The sequence below is a fragment of the Cryptomeria japonica genome, chromosome 3, assembly GCF_030272615.1.
Source record: "Cryptomeria japonica chromosome 3, Sugi_1.0, whole genome shotgun sequence".
NCBI lineage: Eukaryota > Viridiplantae > Streptophyta > Pinopsida > Cupressales > Cupressaceae > Cryptomeria > Cryptomeria japonica.
Window position 1 is genome coordinate 11504988 of NC_081407.1, and position 25984 is coordinate 11530971.

General features: G+C 40.3%; 1 protein-coding gene across 2 annotated transcripts in view; it reads left to right on the top strand.

The window, feature by feature from the left end:
* LOC131049085 (uncharacterized) overlaps positions 1–25984 on the top strand; it is an 84553-nt gene that overhangs the window by 42291 nt on the left and 16278 nt on the right. For both annotated transcript variants that reach the window (XM_057983105.2, XM_057983106.2), the window contains one exon: positions 20384–20619. In XM_057983105.2, coding sequence (XP_057839088.2) covers positions 20384–20619 — 236 coding nt within the window. The remainder of the gene's footprint in view (positions 1–20383; positions 20620–25984) is intronic.

Sequence of the window (25984 nt, forward strand, 5' to 3'; positions counted from 1 at the left end):
TGAAAAGAACTATCAATCTACGCTCTGAAATGTTTGGCACCATGACTGCCAACCGCTGAAATTCACCAATGAAATACTCCAGGTTGCCTGTTTGTTTTAGCTGTGCTAAGTCCCGGAAGTAAACCTCTGGATCTTTCTTGTCAAATCTTTCAACCAACCTATCCACGAAGTCCTGGTACTCTGTCACCTGATTATGTTGAAGTGTTACCATACCATGGTACCACCAATCATGTGCTACTCCCTCCAAATGCAAAGTGGCATATTTGATAGCTTCAATCTCTGTCATTGGCCTCAGTGCCAAAAATGTGTCAAGCTTATGAATCCAAGCCTGAGCTGTCATCTTACCACTCCCATCAAATGTAGGCATAGTAAGTTTGCCTGTAACCCTATTTAGCTCACTATTTTGACCTCTAGGCCTCCTATCCTGTCTGAGTGACCTGTAATGCTCTCTCCTCTGATTAACAAACCTCTTGAATGTCATCCTCTCTCGCACCTGTGGAGTTAATAAATCCCATTCGTCATTCGCAGCCATGAGGATATCAGCAAACATCTCCTCTCCTGGTTCTCCTCTAGGTGCTACCTCAGGCTCATCTCTAATGAAGGTAGGACGTGTAGGCCTGTCTGCTGTCCTAGAATGAGTCTTATGAGCTCTAGGTGACCCCACTGCACTCCTGATTCTGTCTGTCTTGTGAGTTTGTAATACCCCACTAATTTTTTTTTTGTGTTTTCAGGGCAATAGCAATTCATCCACAACAATTACCCATTAAGGTTAGAGTAATAAGCAAAACAACTAAAGGGAACCCTTCCACCTTTTGTTCACCGAGAGCCCAGACTGGGAGGGTGAGAGCATACGGTGTTCCGGGGATCGTCAGCATCAATAAACAAACTGAACATTGCAACTGCATGGGCGGCAAGCCATCCCCTTCTGCTTATCCAGCAGGATAGAAACTAAACTTCTTGGCGGTGAACCGACCAAGGGAAAGATTACAAGAAATAGAAGTTCAATCACTCTACCGCGTATTTCAGCGGGAGGACATTACATTAACAATCACTCTACCGCATATTTCAGCGGGAGGACCAAAACATTGAACTTTATCACTCGACCACTTATTCAGCGGGAGGACATTACATTAAAACATCACTCTACCGCATATTTCAGCGGGAGGACTATTTATCAAAGAAAACTGAATTACAAAACTGAGAAGGCGGCAAGCGAGCCTCTTCCACTTATGCAGTGGGAATTACAAATAAAGCAGATAGAATGGGATGCTCAGTACTACTGAAACAATCCTTACAATATGGAGCTGAGATGAGAAGATTAACTGCAGATTTCTACACAATACTGTAATTTTCTGTTACACTGCTCTGCAGGCTGAAAGTACACTTCCAACAGCCCATGAAAACATGAAAATACTCATAACTCACTCAATTTTTACCCGAATTGATTCAAATCAAGCCCAATCCCACCATACATCCAATACAATGACAACCAATCACAGCCACACCCCAAACAACCCTCTTTTTATTTTGCACGCATCCCAATGCAACCCAAAAAACCCATGCCTAGACTAGGAATTTCGATTTTGCATAATTAAATCAATACTCAAACAAATGTGCTAAAAACTTACAAACTTATTTGCTAGTGCTGGGAAGGAAGATAGGAATAATACCCATAACTATCAGACGCTCCAGCAGAGAGATGTGAGCAAAAATGTGTTTCAGCCACAGGCAAAACCAGCAAGTCCAGAATCGTTGCAACACCAAGATGTCTATGGCAAAGCTCTGAAAACGATAGAAGAATAAAAGGCACAGCTAGGTACTGTATTTCAAGTACGAAACCGGGTAGCACTAGGGAGACGCACTCCGAAGCCTCAAGTTCTGTCGCCAATCCGGCAGCATAACATTACTGATTTTCAAGATGGTGCAAATGGGAACCCAAGCCTCATATTTATAACTTCATTCATCAAACTCAAATGACATCCCTCCAAATTTCACGCTTGCATTTGAATTTCATTTCCACTCACATGTGGACCCAAGTGTAGCGCCCATCCTCCTAAGTCAAAACTCACGCCCAAGAAGGGGGAGGACCCACGTTGGACACTCAGGCACAAAAATGGCGATGTAAAGTGAAATAATATCCCTTTTAAAAATATTTCACATCCCATAAAACAATTGAATTTCGCTCAAATTTAGGATTAAACAGGCATTAATCCCAAATTTAATAAACCAGTAGCCAATAAATAGATTAATTAAATATTAACCTTAGGAAAGGAAATAATATTTAATTATGTTGCAAATGTCTCCCGTACTGATCATTATCACCTCCAAGATGAAACTGAACCCAGACGACCACAAACTGCTGCAGAATTCAGATCCCTGTCTACTGCTAAAAATAGAAATGTGCCACCCAGCCACTTACTAAAAATAATAAGTCAAGAATTAATGCTCAGAAAAATATGATCATCGCGTCCAGAGGCAAAGCAAGGAGTGCTCGGTCGGACAATGGCACCAGAACGGTCATCCCCTGACTTACTAAAAATAGTAAGTCCTCGTTTCATCGATGCTAGACCCCGATTACTCATTCCACCTAGCCTACGGGTCTTAGGAATAGGCTAATGGACCTCTGAAAGAACATCAGTGAGAAGGGGACATTACAGTCCGCCCTCCCCAAAATTGCTTGTCCTCAGGCAACTGTAAGGCTGGATGCAATAGAATCTCCTCATTCTCCCACGTAGCATCCTCTGCTGGTAGATTCTTCCATTTGATCAAGTATTCCCTGATCACTCTTCTCCTCAAATTTCGCTCCCTGAATTCAAGGACAGCTTCTGGAACCAAAACCAACTCTCCCTCCTCGTCAAGTGGAGGTAGCTCAACTGAAGCAACTACATTATGTCCCAAAGCCTTCTTAAGGCGAGATACATGAAACACATTATGGATCCTGCTGCTTGCCGGTAATTCCAACTCATAAGCCACTTCTCCAACCCTTCTACTGACTCTGAAAGGCCCATAGAATCGAGGTTTCAATTTCTCAACCCCACTCTTCTTGAGAGTAGACTGCCTGTAAGGCTGGAGCCTCAAATAAACCATGTCGCCCACCTCAAAGGTGCGCCCAATACGCTGCTGATCAGCATACAACTTCTGCTGATTCTGTGCATGTTGTAGATTGTCCCTCAAGATTCTCAGAATATCCTGACTTTGCTGCATCATATCTTTCGCCTGAGGGGTTCTGCTATCACCAAATACCAAGTCTGCGAAGCTAGGAGCTTCATAACCATATAGTGCCATGAATGGTGACATCTGGATGGACATGTGATAAGAAGAATTGTAACAATACTCCCCTAGGTGAAGCCACCTCACCCAAGTATTCTGCTGTTCCGAGACATAGTTTCTGAGATAACCTTCCACCCACTTATTTACTATCTCGGTCTGTCCATCAGTTTGGGGGTGATAACTGGTGCTTGGAGTGAGCACAGTACCACACAATCTGAAAATTTCCTGCCAAAAGGCACTTAGGAACTTGCTGTCCCTATCACTCACAATGTTCTTCGGTAAACCATGCAGTCTGAATACCTCTCGAAAGAACACTTCAGCAACTTGTGCTGCTGTAAAAGAGCTGGTAATGGCGAAGAAATGAGCAAACTTTGTAAGTCTGTCCACCACTACATAAATACTATCTTTTCCTTGAGCCCGAGGCAACCCCGTGATGAAATCCATGGAAATACTTTCCCATTTTTGACCGGGAATAGGCAAGGGTTGTAACAAACCAGCAGGTAGAGTGTGCTCATCCTTGTTCTTCTGACATGTATGACACTCTTTAATGTACTTCAAAACATCATTTTTAAGCCCCTTCCAAGAGAATCTCTCCCGGATCTGCCTGTATGTCTTGAAATAACCTTGGTGACCAGCAAGGGGAATGTCATGGAAGGTCTGCAAAATCTTCTCTTTTAACTTAGATTCAGGTACTATGAAGATTCTTCCCTTGTATAGTATCAATCCTTCAACCAATTTGTACCTTTCATCATGAAAAGTACCCTCTACAAGACTGATTGCAAACTGATTTTTGGCATAATCAGCAAGCAATAACTCTTTCCAACCAACAGTAAGCTCGCAGAGTGAGCTCAAATGGGGCCTCCGTGATAAGGCATCTGCTACCACATTGTTTTTCCCCTTTACATACTCAATATCAAAGTCGTAAGCTTGTAGCTTACTCACCCATTTCTGCTGTCTCTCATTCAGATCCTTCTGGTGCATGAAGTGCTTAAGACTGTTGTGGTCAGTCTTGACAATGAACTTACTTCCCACCAAATATTGTCTGAATTTTGCAAGTGCATGCATTATGGCAAGCATTTCCTTGTCATAAATGGAGTATAGTCTCTCAGGACCTCTCAACTTTCTGCTCTCAAAAACTATAGGGTGCTTATCCTGCATGAGGACCGCACCAACACCTTCTCCAGACGCATCACATTGTAGTTCAAATGGCCTGGTAAAATCGGGTAATGCTAAAACTGGGCAGGAGCTCATGATCCTCTTAAACTGCTCAAATGTTGTCTGTGCCTTCTCGGACCACTCAAAGGCCCCTTTCTTGGTAAGATCTGTAAGGGGGGCAGCCAACTGAGAGTATCCCTTTACAAATCTCCGATAGAATCCACACAATCCCAAAAATCCTCTCAGATGTGTTATGTTTTCTGGAGTAGGCCAATCGATGATAGCCCTAATCTTTTCAGGGTCTACCTTCACACCACCTGCACTGATGATGTGATCCAGGTAGAGCAACTCTTCCATCCCAAATTCACACTTGGATTCCTTGGCGAATAGGGATTCAGATTCTAGTATGCCCAACACTTCATCCAACTGCTGAAGATGCTCTTTCCATGATCTGCTGAAAATCAGGATGTCATCAAAAAATATCAACACAAACTTCCTCAACTGTTCGTGGAAGATCCTATTCATGCATGACTGGAATGTAGCAGGAGCATTCGTCAAACCAAAGGGCATGACTAAGAACTCAAAGTGCCCAAAGTGGCACCTGAAAGCAGTCTTCTCCACATCTGAAGCTCTCATTCTAATCTGATGGTACCCCGATCTGAGGTCAATTTTGGAAAAGAACACGGCCCCATGCAGCTCATCAATCCTCGGAATAGGATACCGATTCTTGATGGTCTTCTGATTCAGCGATCTATAATCCACACATATGTGCATGGTCCCATCCTTCTTTCTCACCAGAACAACGGCTGAAGCAAAGGGACTTTTGCTAGGCCGGATGTAGCCCATGTCAAGCAATTTCTGAATTGCTTTCTCGATCTCATCTTTCTGCTTCTTGGGGTATTGGTAAGGAGTAGTCATGACTGGCTTAGCTCCTTCCTCAAGCTCAATAATGTGTTCAGCACCTCTTTCAGGAGGTCTGCCAGGAGGTGGCTTTTCGAACACCTTGCTTCTCTTAGTTATCAAAGCTTGAATGTCTTCAGGGTACTTTCTGTGCTCTTGTTGTGGTTCTGAAGGTATCACCACAATATTGCTCTTATCTTTGACCATTGCTGAAATGTCTGAGGAGTAATTGCCCTTATCCACCAATGGATTGGAAGGCATTATCAAACACTCCGCTGCCCACTCCACCTGATTATGGCGGATCAGCCTTTCCATTCTTTTCAAGGATACAACCTTAAGTCCCCCATGCGACATTCCTCTCAAAACTACCTTTTTCCCTTCAGACATGAATTTCAGCTCCATGGTTTGTAGGTTTAGTGTGATCTCACCAAGAGATCTCAGCCATTGAATCCCAAGGACTGCATCATCAGTCCCTCCAATGCTTACCACAAAGAAATCATCTTTGATTTCATGATTTCCCAACTTCAGAGACATGTTGGAAATCATTCTATTACAGGATATAGTGGAGCCATCCGCTACCATGACTTTGAAGCCCTCAACTTCCTCTGCCACTAGTCCCTTTTTTGCAACAATTCTTTCATCAATGAAGTTGTGTGTTGCACCTGTGTCAATGAGAGCTATGACACGATGCTCTCCAATCACACCCCGAACTCTGAAAGACTCATTCTTGTGAATGCTCGAGAGTTGAGCAACCACTCCTCTATCTTCTGACCCAAATTCGGGCCCTTCAGGAGCCTCTTCATACTCGCTGTCCTCAACTTCAGTCTGCTATTCTGAAATTTCAGAATCTGATCCATCTCCAGAATAGCCTTCCATTTGATGTAAATTCCCCTTTCCATGGCACCTATGCCCGGGAACCCAAGGTTCTCTGCAAGAATAGCATAAATTCTTTCTCCGGAGCTCTTGACGGAGCCCATCATCCATTCGCGGAGGGAACCACTTGGTCTGATTAGTGAACTTCTTCTTATCCTTTCTGAAGGGGAAAGCTTGGACTGAATTTTACTCTTAGGGGCAGCCAACTCCATACTTCTGGATTTTTTTATAGCTTCTGCCAGTGTGGGCGGATCAAAAGCTTTGACCCATCCTCTCAATGGTTCTTCAAGTCCTTCAGTGAAAAGGACAACCAGTCGCTTCTCTGAGATGCTACTCACCATGACTGACAGGTTTTGGAATTCAGTCACTTAAGTGTCCAAGGAACCTTGCTGCCTCAATTGTGCAAGTTCTCTAAACTTCACCTCTGGATCCCTGGTGTCAAATCTCTCAATTAGCTTGTTGGTGAAATCAGCGTAGGTGGTGACTAAGTTGTGACCAAGGGTGACCAACCCATGGTACCACCATTCGTGGGCCACTCCATCCAAGTGCAAGGTAGCAAACTTGATGGCATCCTCCTCCGGCATCGGTCTCAAGGACAAGTAATTGTCCAACTTCTGTACCCATGCTCTAGCAGTACCCTTAGCGCTCCCATCAAAGTGTGCTAAGGTCACTCTTCCAAGAGCTTGCTGGAAATCTCTTGGGGCAGTGGACTTGTAGTCATTCCTCCGTCCTCTTTTCATTTTCTGATTCATGAATTGATCCAGAGTTAGGATATCTTGGATCTCACCAGGAAGGGAAGCATACTCCATGTAGCTATTTCTTATCTCATCAGCTGTGGGTATCTCTGTTTCAGCTTGTTGTACTTCTTTGGGCAAAAAGACAGGTTGTAAAGGCCTTGGGGCTGAACCTCCATTGTTACTCCCGTTATTGCTCCCATTTCCATTGCTTACAGGAATGTTAGAAGTGCTGGCTTCCGGTCCATTGTTGGGCTGATTTGGAATCCCAACAACGTTCTGGTTGAGCTTTGACAGCAGTAAAGACATCATGTCCATCATGGCATTGAATTGCCTCTTTGCCTTCTTGTCGGGTGCCTCATTTGTTTCTGTAGTCTTATCTGCCATTGAATCCACTGAATTTGAGGTATCTAAATTCTTCCCTCTGTTTCTCAGTACTTCTGAAAATGTGTCCTCTTCGGGCACTATAGGAATCTGAAACTGCTGTCTTTTCTGTTCTCTGTTGTAGTGTCTGACGTCTCTGTCACTCATGGAGACTTCTGAACCCACTGACCCTCACAGGCTGGCAGGAAAACCAACTCTGATACCACTGTAATATCCCACTAATTTTTTTTTTGTGTTTTCAGGCCAATAGCAATTCATCCACAACAATTACCCGTTAAGGTTAGAGTAATAAGCAAAACAACTAAAGGGAACCCTTCCACCTTTTGTTCACCGAGAGCCCAGACTGGGAGGGTGAGAGCATACGGTGTTTCGGGGATCGTCAGCATCAATAAACAAACTGAACATTACAACTGCATGGGCGGCAAGCCATCCCCTTCTGCTTATCCAACAGGATAGAAACTAAACTTCTTGGCGGTGAACCGACCAAGGGAAAGATTACAAGAAATAGAAGTTCAATCACTCTACCGCGTATTTCAGCGGGAGGACATTACATTAACAATCACTCTACCGCATATTTCAGCGGGAGGACCAAAACATTGAACTTTATCACTCGACCACTTATTCAGCGGGAGGACATTACATTAAAACATCACTCTACCGCATATTTCAGCGGGAGGACTATTTATCAAAGAAAACTGAATTACAAAACTGAGAAGGCGGCAAGCGAGCCTCTTCCACTTATGCAGTGGGAATTACAAATAAAGCAGATAGAATGGGATGCTCAGTACTACTGAAACAATCCTTACAATATGGAGCTGAGATGAGAAGATTAACTGCAGATTTCTACACAATACTGTAATTTTCTGTTACACTGCTCTGCAGGCTGAAAGTACACTTCCAACAGCCCATGAAAACATGAAAATACTCATAACTCACTCAATTTTTACCCGAATTGATTCAAATCAAGCCCAATCCCACCATACATCCAATACAATGACAACCAATCACAGCCACACCCCAAACAACCCTCTTTTTATTTTGCACGCATCCCAATGCAACCCAAAAAACCCACGCCTAGACTAGGAATTTCGATTTTGCATAATTAAATCAATACTCAAACAAATGTGCTAAAAACTTACAAACTTATTTGCCAGTGCTGGGAAGGAAGATAGGAATAATACCCATAACTATCAGACGCTCCAGCAGAGAGATGTGAGCAAAAATGTGTTTCAGCCACAGGCAAAACCAGCAAGTCCAGAATCGTTGCAACACCAAGATGTCTATGGCAAAGCTCTGAAAACGATAGAAGAATAAAAGGCACAGCTAGATACTGTATTTCAAGTACGAAACCGGGTAGCACTAGGGAGACGCACTCCGAAGCCTCAAGTTCTGTCGCCAATCCGGCAGCATAACATTACTGATTTTCAAGATGGTGCAAATGGGAACCCAAGCCTCATATTTATAACTTCATTCATCAAACTCAAATGACATCCCTCCAAATTTCACGCTTGCATTTGAATTTCATTTCCACTCACATGTGGACCCAAGTGTAGCGCCCATCCTCCTAAGTCAAAACTCACGCCCAAGAAGGGGGAGGACCCACGTTGGACACTCAGGCACAAAAATGGCGATGTAAAGTGAAATAATATCCCTTTTAAAAATATTTCACATCCCATAAAACAATTGAATTTCGCTCAAATTTAGGATTAAACAGGCATTAATCCCAAATTTAATAAACCAGTAGCCAATAAATAGATTAATTAAATATTAACCTTAGGAAAGGAAATAATATTTAATTATGTTGCAAATGTCTCCCGTACTGATCATTATCACCTCCAAGATGAAACTGAACTCAGACGACCACAAACTGCTGCAGAATTCAGATCCCTGTCTACTGCCAAAAATAGAAATGTGCCACCCAGCCACTTACTAAAAATAGTAAGTCAAGAATTAATGCTCAGAAAAATATGATCATCGCGTCCAGAGGCAAAGCAAGGAGTGCTCGGTCGGACAATGGCACCAGAACGGTCATCCCCTGACTTACTAAAAATAGTAAGTCCTCGTTTCATCGATGCTAGACCCTGATTACTCATTCCACCTAGCCTACGGGTCTTAGGAATAGGCTAATGGACCTCTGAAAGAACATCAGTGAGAAGGGGACATTACAGAGTTCATGCGCTCAATCATGGTGGTGAGTGCCTGCAAGGCCTAAGCCATCTGCTGCTGTCTTGTAGCCATTGCTCTGAAAAATTCCCTTGTTTCTTGCTCCTCATTCCTATCGCCTCTGGGTGGGCTACCCCCTTGCCTGTCACCCATGGTGCCCGGCTGCCTGTCAAATTCTTGTTCCCTGTCAAACAAAGCTTGCCTGCGAGTGTAATATCTGTGAGAGCCAACCTCAGGCGGCTGCATGTGATTGCTAAACCCTCAGGATGGCAGGATTTAGCTCTGATACCAATGTAAGAACCCAACTTGGCTCTCCTCTGCTATCTGTTTCTTTTGAATGCAGTAGATTTGAATTTGTTTTGGTTTTTGAATGTTTATGGATTTTTTTGTGTTTTTTTGGTAATAATGAGCAATGATACAATACTGAAATAAACTCCTATGCTTAAAATAATACTGAAACAATAATATTACTGCTGGAATTAATTTACGAGACTATCAAGGGAATGTTGTTCTGTTTTATGGCCAATATACCTGGAAAACAAATTCATTACAATGTAAGATAAAAAACCTGATTTTTGCTGTCCCAGTAGTTGAAAAATTTGCAAACTGCAAATTTTAATTTTTTTTGAAAAAAATTACTGTTCACGCGGTACTGGAGCAATCCGTACGGTGGCACTATTCACGCGGTACTGTTCACGCGGCACTGTAGCAATCCGTACCGTACTTGTTAATCACCAAATTTTTTTCAATAAATTTGCAATAATTTCTCGTGAATTTATTCTTCAATTCTGCGCAATTAGATGCAAATAAGACCTTTGAATGAAGTCTTCCTGAAACCAAATATCATTGAATATTTCATCAGCTCAGATGGTGAACATTGAAGCAACTACGTCCTCCAATGGTGGCTAAAAACCCTAGTCTCCAGAGCAAAACCCTTTCAATTTCACAATGTCAAAAATAAAATAGCCATGCTCTTCTTTCCAGACTCAACGCTATATATCCTTTTTGCAAGTCGTACCCTAATCCTCTTAATTACAATTTTGCTTGTAATTTCATTTAATTTCACTTTGGGTGTCAAAACGATTTTAATCATTAAATGGGCATTTAATTCTAATATTTCAATAGTCTGGCTCAGATAATTTAATTAAAAACATGGTCCCGTCTAATGATGAGTTGACCCTCAAGTTAAGTGATTATAATATAAAGTCACTTTATAACTTTATTATTAAATCACTTAATAATAAATGCTAAGTCATTCAAACTTGTCTAACTCCACGAATATTTTGAATTTAGCTATGCCGTCTGAAACTGGAGCTCACTAGTTGACCACCCATATGACCATGATGTCTGCTAAAAATAGCTGGGGTCCATCTCCAACTGCTAAAAATAGCCTGGCCAAGCCAAACTCAAAGCAAAACTCATCATAAACAAACTCTGGCAACCCAGAAGTGTACTCTGCTCTGTCACTGGAAGATCTCCACGCCAAGGTGACCCTCTATCCAATCCTACTAGCCTACGAGGGTCTTTGATAGGCTAATCACAAGCTAGAGTGATGTCTCTAGCTAGAAGGGGACATCACAGAAGGGTAATAGTAAACAACAGAAGAAGTTGAAGGTTTTGGGTGTTGTAGGACGCTTTGGAATCCCTAATTTGTCCTAGACAGAGCTTCAAAGCCCTGACTTTGTTCTTGGTTCACTACAAACCCCAACAAAGTGCCCTGATTTTTGCATCATTTTTGTGCCAATTAAAGGGAAACCTTTAGTTATGATTAAGGCGCATGTTGCATGAAGAGATTGATCGCGATTTTCTCCAATTTCACTACATATTTGAATTGTGGCATGTTCTTGATGCCAAAGACTTCCAATTGCCACGAAGAGTAGCACTCTTCATTAAATCCAAAGGTGAATTCTCCTCTGAGCAATATGCGGCTTTCATTTCGCCTTTAAAAGGGGATGTTAATTCATTCATAAGGGTTATGGAAAAAGTTCTCAAGAGTTTGAGAAGATTTTCGGGCGAAATATTTTGTGGGTAATAACAATAGTTCATAATTGTGCAATTTTCTGTAATAACACCACATATTTTGATTTGAAGCAGATATGAATAGATGCTCTTAGTGTGTGTTGTCTCCAATTTAGGATACAATTTTCTTTTGGATTGAATAATCAAGGATTGTAAAGTTCATGAATGCACATTTTCTGCATCTACATTTTTTCACTGTTTGTCTTTGTTCAAGGAGCATTTAATCTCTTTCATTGAAAATAATAAGATTGTTGCTGTCACAAGTGGATTTTGAAGTAGGATCACATTGTTAGCCTTTCACAGGTTGAATTGCTACAAGGTAACAATTCTTGAGTGACGTTGAAGTAGATTGATGTGTTATGAAATAAATATGTATGTTGTAGTGAGTTTGTAACCTTGACTAGGCACTAATCAAATTGTTTTCCCTATAGCTTTAGAACTGATTTTAAAATGATAAATCTTAAACCAACCATTTTTATTTTTTTGTATTTGTTTAAAATCCCTGTATTTGAATCAAAGTGATCACAAGGAGCTTGCATGCTTGCATATAATTCACAAATCCTTGTCATAAGTATATGAGAGTTAATCTGCTAGGCATTGAGTGATAGATTTGTTGTATAGTTATAATTAGTGTCATAAAGGGAAACCCACCTAGGTTTTGTAGAGCCTGAAGTGTAGAGGAAAACATAAGTCAAAAGTGTTTCTTTTGTAATGTCCCCATTTTGCGAGCATCAGAGTTTGTAAGAATTAGCCTATCATTTGACCCTTGTAGGCTAATAATTATTGATAGAGGGCCTCGTGTGGCAGTTACTTGGTGATTAGAGACATTACTCTTCAGTTGGATAAAATTGCGAAAGCCCTAGGCTCCACAATAAAAATCAATCAAAATACTATTCATCAACTGGATGCTGAGAATGAACTCTTGCCTTTCCTTTTATTCTTTCCTTAAGAGAGCTCAAACACCTTCCTGGCCAATGTGGGATAAAAGATTTATTCATTAAATTATTCACTTAACGCACTTTATTATATTAAAGTGACTTTATTATTATAAAGTTACTTTAGAACTTTATAATAATATTAAAATATTAAATAAATCACTTAAGTCACTTAAACTTTAATATCTCTTGATGTACTTGTCTGATTGCTAAACCGTCTGAGCCAGGAATCGACTCTCCCTGTTCTCCATGTGATTGGATGTCTGTCTAAAAATAGAAACCCTGAATAGTGACTTACTATAAATAGTAAGTATGTGGAACTGAGTCTAGAAATAGCTGCAAAGGCCCAATCAAGGTTGACACTGCCAATAAGCTCTGCTCAGGTGTCTTTCTACAAGGGTTTGAAGTTTATTGTTGAAGAACATTTATAGTTGGTTGTGAATCATCCTTATTTGGCAACAAATTATTCAAGGTTTTAAGAGCAGATTGCAAGTTTGTTCTTGCTGCTACAGTGCGCATGAACAGTGCGCGTGAACAGTGCCATGAACAGTGCGCGTGAACAGTGCGCATGAATAGTGCCGTGAACAGTGCGATACAGTGCCGTGAACAGTGCGCGTGAACAGTGCCGTGAATAGTGCGCTACAGTAGTTGGAGTTCTATAGAAGGGGATTTAGAGAGGTTGAACAGCTATATATATGTGACAAGGGATTTGCATATGAGGAGAATCAAACCAATATATCAAGGCAGCCATTGAAATACCAGGTTTTCTATCTATGGTCATTGTATTAGAAAATCATTACTTCATTGCATCATTTTCTATTATGATTATATCATGAAATATTTGGAGGTTGCATATGTTTAATGGAGATATAATTTGCATATTCCACATTCAACATTGATCAGCCATTTAGCTTTCATGCCAATTGTTTGCTTAAATGCCTAATGGCTGTAGGTGTACTGTGGGATGCATGACAAGTGTTTGTCTTAATGTCAACTAGCTGTACTAGTTAATTTCAGTCATTACATATGTGTGGAAAGGTCTAAAACAGCTAGTATATCATTTCTATAACAACTTTGCATTGTTAGAAGCTTTCCATAACTTCATTTGCAGCCTACAAACCCAAAGAAGACAAATAAAGAATTCACTACAGCGGCTTCAAACATTGTATGCCAAATGTTTGACAATATTCCTTGGTGTTCATATAAGCAAAACAGGGTCAGATTAGCCAAGGGATAGTATAGTGGTATCAGAGTGGTTTCCTGCCAACCTGTTGGGTGATGGTTGCATTCAATTGGTGGGAAAATCATCCGTGTACAAATCACTTTTGATTTGGTTTTCAGTTGGGTAGTGAAAATGGGCTACATGACAACATTGTTCAGCGATAAACAGGCACTAAAAGAACTTGAACAATCACAATACAAGCTCAGCCGAGAGTTGTTGCGTTTAGAGCAAACGCTTTCAAAGTTTGGGTTGCCTAAAAGATTCAATTCACTTCCTACCAGCAAAGGTCGAACACCACAAAACAAAGAAGAAGAAGTGATTAGCATGTTTAAGGAGTATAGCACTCTTCCTCAAAAAATTAAGAAGGAACTTCCTTTCATGAGTTACATGGATTTGCACCCGAGTCCTTGCCATAAGACAGAGTTTGCAAGGAAGAAACATCACACTATAGCTCATGAATTGTTTACACATGAAATGGATAGAGAATCTACACATAAGGATGATACAACTCTTCATCAAAATGATTTGGTATCTTCAAATTCCTATGAAGTATGCAGAAATTTATATGATGAATTTGATAGACATGCTGATTTGATTCAAGAAGACACTAGCACAGCTTTGGGTAATGATTTGTCTACATCATCCTTGCAAGAGGTGACTCAAGAAGTTTCTAATATAGAGGCTACTTCTGATTTTCATGACAGCGATGATGAAATTTTGCATGAGCATGAGACAACAATGTTTTCACATGTGCAAAATGATCCTATTGAATTGTCACATGAAAGTACTCAGAAATTGGGTACTAATGATGCATTGTATGTGGAGAATTCATGTCGTGGTGAGTCTGATTTTCCAGATCAGACCTTTGAAAACAAGCTAGAAGATTCATATGTTGATACGGAATCCCAAGATCGTGCTTGGGATGGGCATGCAGTTACTTTGAGAGTGGAGGTGTGTGAAGATACTGTCATACCAGCAACTTCTACCTTATCAGTTGAGCCATCCTTTGAGGTACAAAGCAGCAGTACCTTAGATGTTGAGGTGTGCATGGATGAAAGCACACATGATGCTGCTTATCATGTAGTGAGTGATGACGAATCAGCCTCATATCATAGTGCATATTGTGAACCGGAAAACTTGTATGGGGGTCATAAGCTACAGAATCCTCATCATTTGGTTGGGCAACTAAAAGTGAATGACAATATGATTGCCACAACCATTGAGCATTTTGATGTTGCTCGTCAGATGTTGGCTACCTATGGTTGGAGTACTCCTTTGACAGATGAGCATGGTGATAGTGGTTTTTCCCTTGCAGAGATACATGCACTTCGAGAAGCAATTGGAATGATGAAACAAAATTACCTAAAACTACTTGCGGATAGGGATTTTCTTCTCGAGTGGGATTGCATTTGTTATGATGCATTGAAGGGAAAGGAGGAGCAGGTAGATGAGCTCACTCATGAGCTTGAGGTGACTATGGACTCATGGTAGAGTGCCGAGTTGGCTCTTCAAGAGTCACAGTTACAGATTGAGAAGCTTATTGAGGAGTTGAGTTTGGCACAGTCTCCACCAACTGCAGATATAGTACAGTTATATACAGAGGCAGTTGATGAGGATTTTATATCCACTGGTTGTAGTGAAGATGTGGTTACATCTATCACAGATATAGGTACGAAAGTTTCAGCTGGGATGAGTACATTGGTTGAGAGCAGTAGAGAACCACTAGTTGCATCAAGTTCTCCTGAGGTCAGTCAGTACTGTGACAGTTGATGCAGGACAGTTTACTGGTAGCTCTTGTGTCACTATGGTGGATTCTCTTGAGAGTTGTGTGGTAGTACACAACGCTACTCCGTCCTCACAGGGCATTTGCAGAGTGTCATCTAGTTGGGAGTATGGCTCCCATGTTGATTTGTTTCCATCTCCTGGAAGCAAATCTGTCACTTCATCCCATGCAGCTGATTTTGGATGCCAGCTTGTTGTTTTTCAAAATCAAAGGGATCAGCTACTCGATTCAAGTGTTGTTAGTGATGAGCCATTGACAGAGGTTGGAGCATTTTACCGCGACTACACAGTGAGGAGTGCTCATCATTTTTCTTTTGATCCACACACAGAGGACTTGATGATGCATCCGTGTGGATTGGCTCCGAGATGCCATCCTTTGTGGGATGGGTATTCATCATCTTCAGAAGATGGGATTAGCAGTTGCGAGCGCCCAACTCAGCAGTTTATGGGGGATTACTTGCAGGGACAGCTGTCAGTTATACATCATGCTGATATGTATCCAACAGGGTTTGCTACTTCTATGTCACAAAGTTTTCTTATGGGTACATGGTTACAGGATGACTATGGTGTCAGTGGGCATGATGGTTTGGTTAGTTATCACATCCATGGGAGTTTACCGAGAGCTGTAGAGAGATATTGTGTTATAGACGCTTCCAGATATTTTTATCTTTATATGGCGAATGGATGTGGGGTTCAGTTGTTTTGGGATCCAGGAGGCGACAGGTTTGGCACAGTGTATTGGATGGGTCCCATTGGTTTGCTTCACCACTTCTGGCATGGTGAAGTTGAGATCAGAGTAGCACAGAGGAAGTCAGAGGGTATTAGAATTGGCAGACTTCCATTCCAGGTTTGGGATCCAGGGATATTGTGCGCAACTATGTTTATGTTGGTGCTATAGGAGTCGGTTAAGGATGTGTGGGACATTTCACAATTCTCCTTTTGGGCCTCCCAAGGATTGGAGTTTCTTTGCAGTGGAGATTGCTTGGGGACAAGCAATTTCAGGAAGGGCGGACTGTAATGTCCCCATTTTGCGAGCATCAGAGTTTGTAAGAATTAGCCTATCATTTGACCCTCGTAGGCTAATAATTATTGATAGAGGGCCTCGTGTGGCAGTTACTTGGTGATTAAAGACATTACTCTTCAGTTGGATTCAGGTTTTGGCCTTTGCACAGGTTTTTTGATTTAGATTGGTACACTTACTATTTATAGTAAGTTACTATTTTGGGAGAGTCAGGGTTCCTATTAATAGAAAGACACCTGAGCAGAGCTTATTGGCAGTGTCGACCTTGATTGGGCCTTTGCAGCTATTTCTAGACTCAGTTCCACATACTTACTATTTATAGTAAGTCACTATTCAGGGTTTCTATTTTTAGACAGGCATCCAATCACATGGAGAACAGGGAGAGTCGACTCCTGGCTCAGACAGTTTAGCAATCAGACAAGTACATCAAGAGATATTAAAGTTTAAGTGACTTAAGTGATTTATTTAATATTTTAATATTATTATAAAGTTCTAAAGTAACTTTATAATAATAAAGTCACTTTAATATAATAAAGTGCGTTAAGTGAATAATTTAATGTGGGAATAAATCTTTTATCCCACATTGGCCAGGAAGGTGTTTGAGCTCTCTTAAGGAAAGAATAAAAGGAAAGGCAAGAGTTCATTCTCGGCATCCAGTTGATGAATCGTATTTTGATTGATTTTTATTGTGGAGCCTAGGGCTTTCGCAATTTTCTTCTTTGATCATAGGAAACGAAAACTTCCTATTGATAGCAATTTTGAAGGTGTGAAATAACACCTGAATTATTGCAGTTGTGGGAAAGAATACTTCAGTTCTTTCATTTGTGCAAATTGGTGAAGTTTTCTACAAGGGTTTGAAGTTTATTGTTGAAGAACATTTATAGTTGGTTGTGAATCATCCTTATTTGGCAACAAATTATTCAAGGTTTTAAGAGCAGATTGCAAGTTTGTTCTTGCTGCTACAGTGCGCATGAACAGTGCGCGTGAACAGTGCGCGTGAACATTGCTGTGAACAGTGCCGTGAACAGTGCGATACAGTGCCGTGAATAGTGCGCGTGAACAGTGCCGTGAATAGTGCGCTACAGTGCCGTGAACAGTGCGCATGAACAGTGCGCTACAGTAGTTGGAGTTCTATAGAAGGGGATTTAGAGAGGTTGAACAGCTATATATATGTGACAAGGGATTTGCATATGAGGAGAATCAAACCAATATATCAAGGCAGCCATTGAAATACCAGGTTTTCTATCTATGGTCATTGTATTAGAAAATCATTACTTCATTGCATCATTTTCTATTATGATTATATCATGAAATATTTGGAGGTTGCATATGTTTAATGGAGATATAATTTGCATATTCCACATTCAACATTGATCAGCCATTTAGCTTTCATGCCAATTGTTTGCTTAAATGCCTAATGGCTGTAGGTGTACTTTGGGATGCATGACAAGTGTTTGTCTTAATGTCAACTAGCTGTACTAGTTAATTTCAGTCATTACATATGTGTGGAAAGGTCTAAAACAGCTAGTATATCATTTCTATAACAACTTTGCATTGATAGAAGCTTTCCATAACTTCATTTGCAGCCTACAAACCCAAAGAAGACAAAGAAAGAATTCACTACAGCAGCTTCAAACATTGTATGCCAAATGTTTGACAATATTCCTTGAGCCAAAATCAATCAGTTTGGGCAAGGGATATTATATCTTTTTTGTTGGCCAAATCTTTCATTGTTTCCAAGCATAAGACTTGGTAAATCTTTAGGAATCGATACAGATATGGGAACCAACAATTCCAACACCCGGAAAAGCTGAGTGAACTAGCATGAAAATAAAAATGCTTTCTTTAGGCATGCTTCTTCATACATGAATAATTTTTTCATGCATGCATGCTTTTTGCATCCATGCATGCATTACATTTTTAATTCATGCATGCTTGCTTTTTGCTCATGGAAATGAGCTCTTGGGTTTTCATATGATGACTTAGTAAAAAATGGGAACATGACAGTCTAATCTAGTGTGTTTCTTGGGATGGTTGTTTATATTCACATTTGGCAAATTAATTCTCCAAGTTGTCCCATATAGACTAGTTCATTGGTGTCGTCTTCAACAAACATTATTTCCCTTCTTGTTTTTGACATAGGAAACCACAGTTGAATATTTGACTAAGCAAAGAAGGTCAAAACAAGTGCAGAAAAAATAGCAAGATTTCAAAACTCCACTTTTTGCTCTGGAACATAGATACAGATAATAGATAATATGCTGAAACAGATTATTTTTGCTTCTTTGCTTTACAGCTTGGGCACAAAAAAGGACAAAGACATTAGAATAAATAGAGTAATGGTAACACAATGAAGCAGTCACCGGTTAGGAGGGACCTCAAGGAGATCAATCCGGACCGGTCAGCAAGAGTAAACACAACGGAAACACACAGATATGATGGAGGCAATGCAAAACAGATAGTTTTATTGCATGAAATTTGATTGCATCCAACTGGTAACAACAGGGTTACAACATACCGGCACACAGGTTTGGTAGAATAGGTCACAACCGGGACCTTGAATCGAAAGATCTATCTTCTAGGCACAGTCTATCTATCTGATACTCTAATTGATCCTTCTTGATTACATTCTAAAGCATGATTACAAATATATATATCGATCCAAAGGATCCAGTCGGCCCAAAAAGGATCAAAACCCGAAGAACAAGACCTAACGTGCAAAATGAATAAGGTCGGCCTCCGCCAAGAGATTCCTCTGGAAAATCCAAACGATGAAACGTAGATCGCGGGAAAAGGTCGGCCACATGCCAAGGAACATCAAAATCAACGCTCAAGGCTCCGCAAGCTTCGGAATGGGTTTTGGTAGATCACCGGAATAGGTCTCAGGCAACCGGTAACAAAGGAACAACTGGTAATAAGAAACTATCATGGAAACCGGTGGCGATATCTTGCCGGTAAGTGATCCAATAGAGATGCGGTTTGAAAGCAAGAAAGATGATCAAGTCTTCAAGTTGAATCCAACTCCACAGGATCCGGTGAGCCAAAACCGGGACACACAGAAAGAAAACTGAAACTGCAAACAAAAAACAAAACAGAAAAGAAAATGTTTTTGGTTGATGCAAGATTGCTGTGAACCAGGGATGCTCCCGCATCACACAACCAAGGTTAACCAGAGAATGTGGGTAGCTAATAGATAAACAATGTGGGATGGAAAAACATGCTCTAATATCACTCGGGACGTGTTGCTTTGTTAAAAGACACATAAAAAAGTGGTATATAAATTTGTCAGAAATTGCAAAAAAAACAACTTTAAAAAGCTGAAGTTAGTGGGAGTACTGGTTGATATAAAGTGGAGTGCACAGAGAAATTCAAGAGACCGAGGAAGAAATTTCCAATGGAGGTGTATTAAGCTAGTTACAATATTCCTTGATTGATAGTAAGATTCACGGAAACAAGAGGACTGCAAACCTTTTTAATAGAAACAAAAGGGAATAAAGGCTCAGTTAAACTAGTGCTCTATTCAATGCTTTTTTAGAAATAAATGGTCTTTTCTAGCAATGAACCATATTTCATGTGATGGAAAAAAGAAACAACTTATTATGAAGTGGTAAACTTAAATTTCTTATTTGCATAATATTTTTATCACATTAAAAAAGGTGCTGTATAGAGATTCACAATATATGCACATAAACGATAGAATATTTCAGTCAACGTTGATCACATTGATCACAAAGGCTTGTGGATAGATCCTATGCATATTGATATATTTTAGAAATTATATAAGTTTTTGTGCGTGCAATGTAGGTTATTATCTTCTTTTCTGGCTGCAATTGTAGCATGAATCAGTTGCAAATAGTCACTCAAAGTACTTAATGTTTCCTTTCTGTATATAATATATCTTTATGCAACAAGGTTTGTTATGCAGGTAAAATCAGGCACATCAGAATGGGAAAGAATTGCAGCTGAGGCTGCAAGAACTATTCCAGGTAGAGAAAATGGTGGGAATTGTGACATAAAAAATCTCAGCAGGGGATCAAAGATATACTTTCCTGTATTTGTAGATGGTGCAAATCTTAGTATGGGTGACATGCATTTCTCCCAGGGTGATGGCGAAGTCTCTTTTTGTGGGGCTATTGAGATGAGTGGATTTCTTGAGCTTAAGTACTCTATCTTCTCTCTCCTTTTAGAATTTATATTTTTAAATCAAAAACATTTTTATGAGCTATCTTTGACAATCAAGGAATTGAGTGAAAAGGACTCTCTTAATTCAATTTGCCAACCAATCTCTGCAGTCATATGGCCAATTTGTAATGAAATTTTGTTGGAGCCTTCTGAAAAGGAATAGTTAAGTATATGCGACATCCCTGGATGGCTGATTTCAATGTCACTGGTATGATATTTTTTTACATCGATTTTGCTGAGGGTAGTGACACACATAACTGCGCCTAGACTGGTTTTGGGGGAAATTACAGTTTTGGACATGTTACTACAAATGTATATGTCCTCTAAGTCATTGATCACTGGGAAGAGAACTGATGGTAGTAGTTGAGGAGTCCAGGAAAAATGAACAAATGCTAAACACTTGATTGTAATAACTTTGGAGCCAATCCCCAAGATTGCCTGTGATGAACAAATAAGGCACTATTGGCCTTTGAAGCTATGCAAAATGGTCTGCATGGTCGTCTCCAAATTGATAGACTCAAGGATAAAGTCCCTGCTGGGAAAGCTAATCTTTGCCACTCAATCAGCTTTCAGATCACTGATAGAATTATAGTAGTCTTAGAAGTACTACATTCCCTAAAGGATAAATGTCCAGCACTGACATGATGTCATGTTAAAAGTAAGCATTTCCAAAGCTTTTGATAAGTTTAATTGGGGCCTAGGTGTCCTTTTGTAGGCCTTTTGATTCTTCTAACCAGTTATCCAATGAAGACAAAGCTGTATCACTTCTCCTACATTTGACATCTCCATCAATGGTACTACAAAATACAACATATATTGCTTCTAGAGGCCTCTGATCGGGAGACCCATTAAAATCTCATGCCTCTTTATTTTATTGACAGAAACGATAAACTGTATCGGAGTAGCTAAAAGCTAGGGCTCAGTCTTTGAGTTTTCCACCATCGAAGGAGACATATTTAATAATTTTCACTTTGCAGATAATAAACCTTTTCCTTTTGTCGGTTTCCATTTCGTATGCTACATAGCGGATGAGGAAGGAGTAAGTGATGACTTTGAGGATGAACCGGCAACAGACTCTGCTAGTGGATCCGGCAATGGAAAGGAATGGGTGTTCTATGCTTTAAAAGAAGATGAACCGAAACCGGCTATCAAGAATGAAGAAAGGCCCCTGGCAGCAAAAGTTGAAGACAAGGATGAATGGGTAATTGATAGTGGATGCTCACATCATATGACTGGAGATAAAAGAAAATTTCTGTCAAGTCGGATTTGGAGATGACAAAGCATGTATGATCAAAAGTAGAGGTATTATTTCTCTGGATGGCAAGCATAATACTGATAATGTCTATTATGTAGAAGGTTTAAAGCATAATCTTTTAAGTGTTGGTCAATTGGTGGACAAGGGTTTCCAACTTCAGTTTAAAGATAGAAAATGCAAAATCATTAACAAAACTGGCTTGGAGATTGCAATCGGTACTCAAACTGGAGGTAATATCTTTCACTTGAACACTGGTAATAAGACATGTTTGATTGCTCATATTGATGAGAGTTGGTTATGACATAAGAGGTTGTGTCATGTTAATTTTGATTGTATTGTCAAGATCAGTTCAACAAAGGCAGTTAGAGATATATCTAAGATTATAAAGCCTCATAATCCGATATGTAAGGAATGACAATTGAGAAAGCAAGTTAGAACTTCTTTTAAGAGCATACATGATAAATCTAATGATGTACTTGATTTGATTCACACTGACTTATGTGGTCCAACAAGGATTAGAAGCTTTCAAGGTGATAGGTATTTCATGCTGATTATTGATGATTATTCTAGAATGATGTGGGTGACTTTTCTTAGGGAGAAGTCTGAAGCCTTTGAGAAATTCAAGATCTTTAAAGCTAATAAGGTAGAAACAAAAATTGGATTGAAAATCAAATGTCTGAGATCAGATCAAGGCAGTGAGTTCACTTCTCATGAATTTAACAGTTATTGTGAGACAAATGGAATTAGGAGACAGTTATTTGCACCCCAGACTCCTCAACAGAATGGAGTAGTGGAAAGAAAGAATATAACCATTTTGGATGCAACAAGAACTATGATGATGGAAGCCAAATTGCCTCACATCTACTGGAGAGAAGCAGTGAGTACAACAGTCTACACATTCAACAGAGTTCACATCAAAGGTGAAACCGGTAAGACCCCTTATGAATTATGGTTTGGACATACACCTATTGTTAAATATTTCATAATTTTTGGAAGTAAATGTTATATCAAAAGGGATGATTCAATTGGAAAGTTTGATCCTAGATGTGATGAAGGGATATTTCTTGGATATTCAATTCAAAGCAAAGCATATAGATGTTATAACAAAAGATTGCAGAAAATTGTGGAGAGCGCAAATGTGAAAGTGGATGAGCAACACAAAAATCAATCTATATCATATGACAGAGAACCGGCAATGGAAATGATCATAACTGAACCGACAATGCCTCAACCGGTACAGGACACTGAGACAGTTACACCGGTACAATCAGAAAATTCAACTGTGACTGATGATCAAAACAGTGAACCCGAAGTTCAGAAGACACCAAGGTATGTAAGGTTAAATCATTCTGAAGATCAAATCATTGGAGATAGGAACAAGGGAGTTATGACAAAAAGACTGACAAATGAAGAGGTATGTCTTACAAATTGAACCGGCATCTGTTATTGAAGCTTGTAAAGATAAACATTGGTTAAAGGCTATGGAAGATGAATTAGATCAGATAGAGAAGAATGAGACTTGGACTTTAGTTCCCCGGCCTAAAAATAAGAATGTTATTGGAACTAAATGGGTTTTTAGGAATAAACTAAATGAGGATGGTCAAGTTGTAAGAAACAAGGCTAGACTGGTTTGTAAAGGATATTCTCAAATGGAAGGAATTGATTATGGTGAGACATTTGCATCTGTAGCTAGAATTGAAGCAGTTAGACTATTTCTTGCCTATGCAGCTTATAAGAACTATAAGGTCTATCAAATGGATGTTAAATGTGCATTTCTGAATGGTGAATGTTATCACAAAAGCTTGCACCCTTGCTGAGCTATCAACTCAGCAACCTTGTGAAACATGGAAACAACCCCGAAGTGTGGAAACAATCTCCGGAGAAGGCCGACATCCTTCTCAATCCAGGTGTAGGTGTTGAACCAACTCAACACTTCAAAACTAACTCCTAGACTTATCCTAACAACTTTGCAGAGGTAAAGGGAAGAGAAAATGCTTGAAATAAAATGAGGTGATGCACCAAGATAAGAGATTGTTCCTCTCCCCACTCAAAATGGCACAAGGAATTAACTGAAATACCCAAGAGATGCACAAACTTCAGTTGCATAAGTGGCTTAGACGCATATGCATGTATGGAGGTTGGAATTTTGCTAAGTGTCAAGAGGGGAGCAGGATTCCCACAAGTCACACTCAGAAAACCAGCCAACACAACATATATAGAGAGAAGAGTCACAACATACACCTATGATGAAGATAAGAAAGCATACACAACATACATAAGTTGAAAGAAGGCAAGAATGGTGATCTTCAATTAATCATAAGGCCAAAAGCCAATCTTGCAGTTGTAGAAATGCAAAAGATTACAAGTCTTCAAGAGAAAAGAAAAGCCTAAGAAAGCTCAAGGTAGCAGGGAAAGAACTTTACAATGAGGCTTAAAAGCCATTATATAGAAAATGGTCACAAGGGTGATCATGACCCCTGCATGTCAGTCTGGAAGTGCATGCACTTGATTTGTACATGCAAGCAACCTAGCCATACCCACAAAGGGCAATCTTGAGAAGGTGGATTGAATAACCTTCCAAAGTCAGGCATGACATAAGTTACCAAGCATGGCCCCGTACCTCCCTTGATGGGAATCCTGCCAAAAACATTAAATGCACCTTTGTGGCTCCACAAAAAAAAGTGCATAAGCCACCAAAACTATCGAAACATTTAAAGCCTTGAGTGTTGATCACACCATCGGGAAGTGTTGCAAGCCAGAAGCAAGATTGGAAGACTTCGGGGACCGGAGTCACCGTAGTTGGGGAACTTCGGGGACCGGGGTCACCGTAGTTGGGGAACTAGGAACTTGGGAACCTGGGGGTTCCGAAGTTCCGGGCTAGAAGGACAAGGAACTTGGGAACCTGGGGGTTCCGCAGTTTCGGGGTTGAGGAACTAGGAACTTCGGAACCTGGGGGTTCCGGAGTTCCGGGGTAGAAGGACAAGGAACTTGGGAACCTGGGGGTTCTGGAGTTCCGGGGTTGAGGAACTAGGAACTCCAGAACCTGGGGGTTTTGGAGTTCCGGGGTTGAGGAACTAGGAACTTCGGAACCTGGGGGTTCCGGAGTTCCGGGGTAGAGGGACAAGGAACTTGGGAACTTTGGGGTTCCGGAGTTCCGGGGTTGAGGAACTAGGAACTTTGGAACTTGGGGGTTTCGGAGTTTCGGGGTAGAAGAAGAGGCGGCAAAGGGAAGGAACTTCGGAACCTCGGGGTCCGGAATTCCGGAGGAGGAGAACAGAAGAAAAGTTAAGGGAAGGAAGGGAACTTCGGAACCTTGGAGTTCTGGAGCAGGAAAGAAAGCGGCTAAGGCAAAAAAACTTGGAACCTCGGGGTTTCGGAGTTCCAGAGAAGAGAAAGAGAGGGCCAAGGAACTTTTGACAAGGCAACACTTCAAACCATGATTTCACTGCTTTTCTCCTTGATCAACTGGGCATCGTTGGTCCATGGAACATATTTTTGATCGGTTCTCACTGATGGACCAAGGGTGTCATAAAATGACAACAGTGAACTTGAGGAAGAAGTATACATTGAGCAGCCTGATGGATTTTCACTGACCGATGATAAAGATATGGTTTGCAGATTAAGGAAAGCTTTATATGGTTTGAAACAAGCTCCTAGAGCTTGGTATGCAAGATTGGATAAATATCTTTTGAAGCTTGGTTTTACTAAAGGCAGCGCTGATAGTAATTTATATTATAAGATCATTGATGATGATATTCTGATTATTGAAGTATTTGTTGATGATATCATTTTTGGAGGAGAAGATAAATTGTGCATAGAATTCTCTAATAATATGAAGAATGAATTTGAAATGTCCATGATTGGTGAGATGAGATTTTTCTTAGATTTGCAGATTACTCAAACTAACAAAGGCATCTTTATCTGTCAAACTAAATATCTAAGGGAATTGTTGAAGAAGTTTGGTATGGATAATTCCAAACCGGTAAGTACTCCTATGGTGACAAGTGAGAAATTATCTATCAAAGATACATCAGCACCGGTAAATTCAACAAGGTATAAGTCTATGATTGGTGGTCTGTTATATCCAAC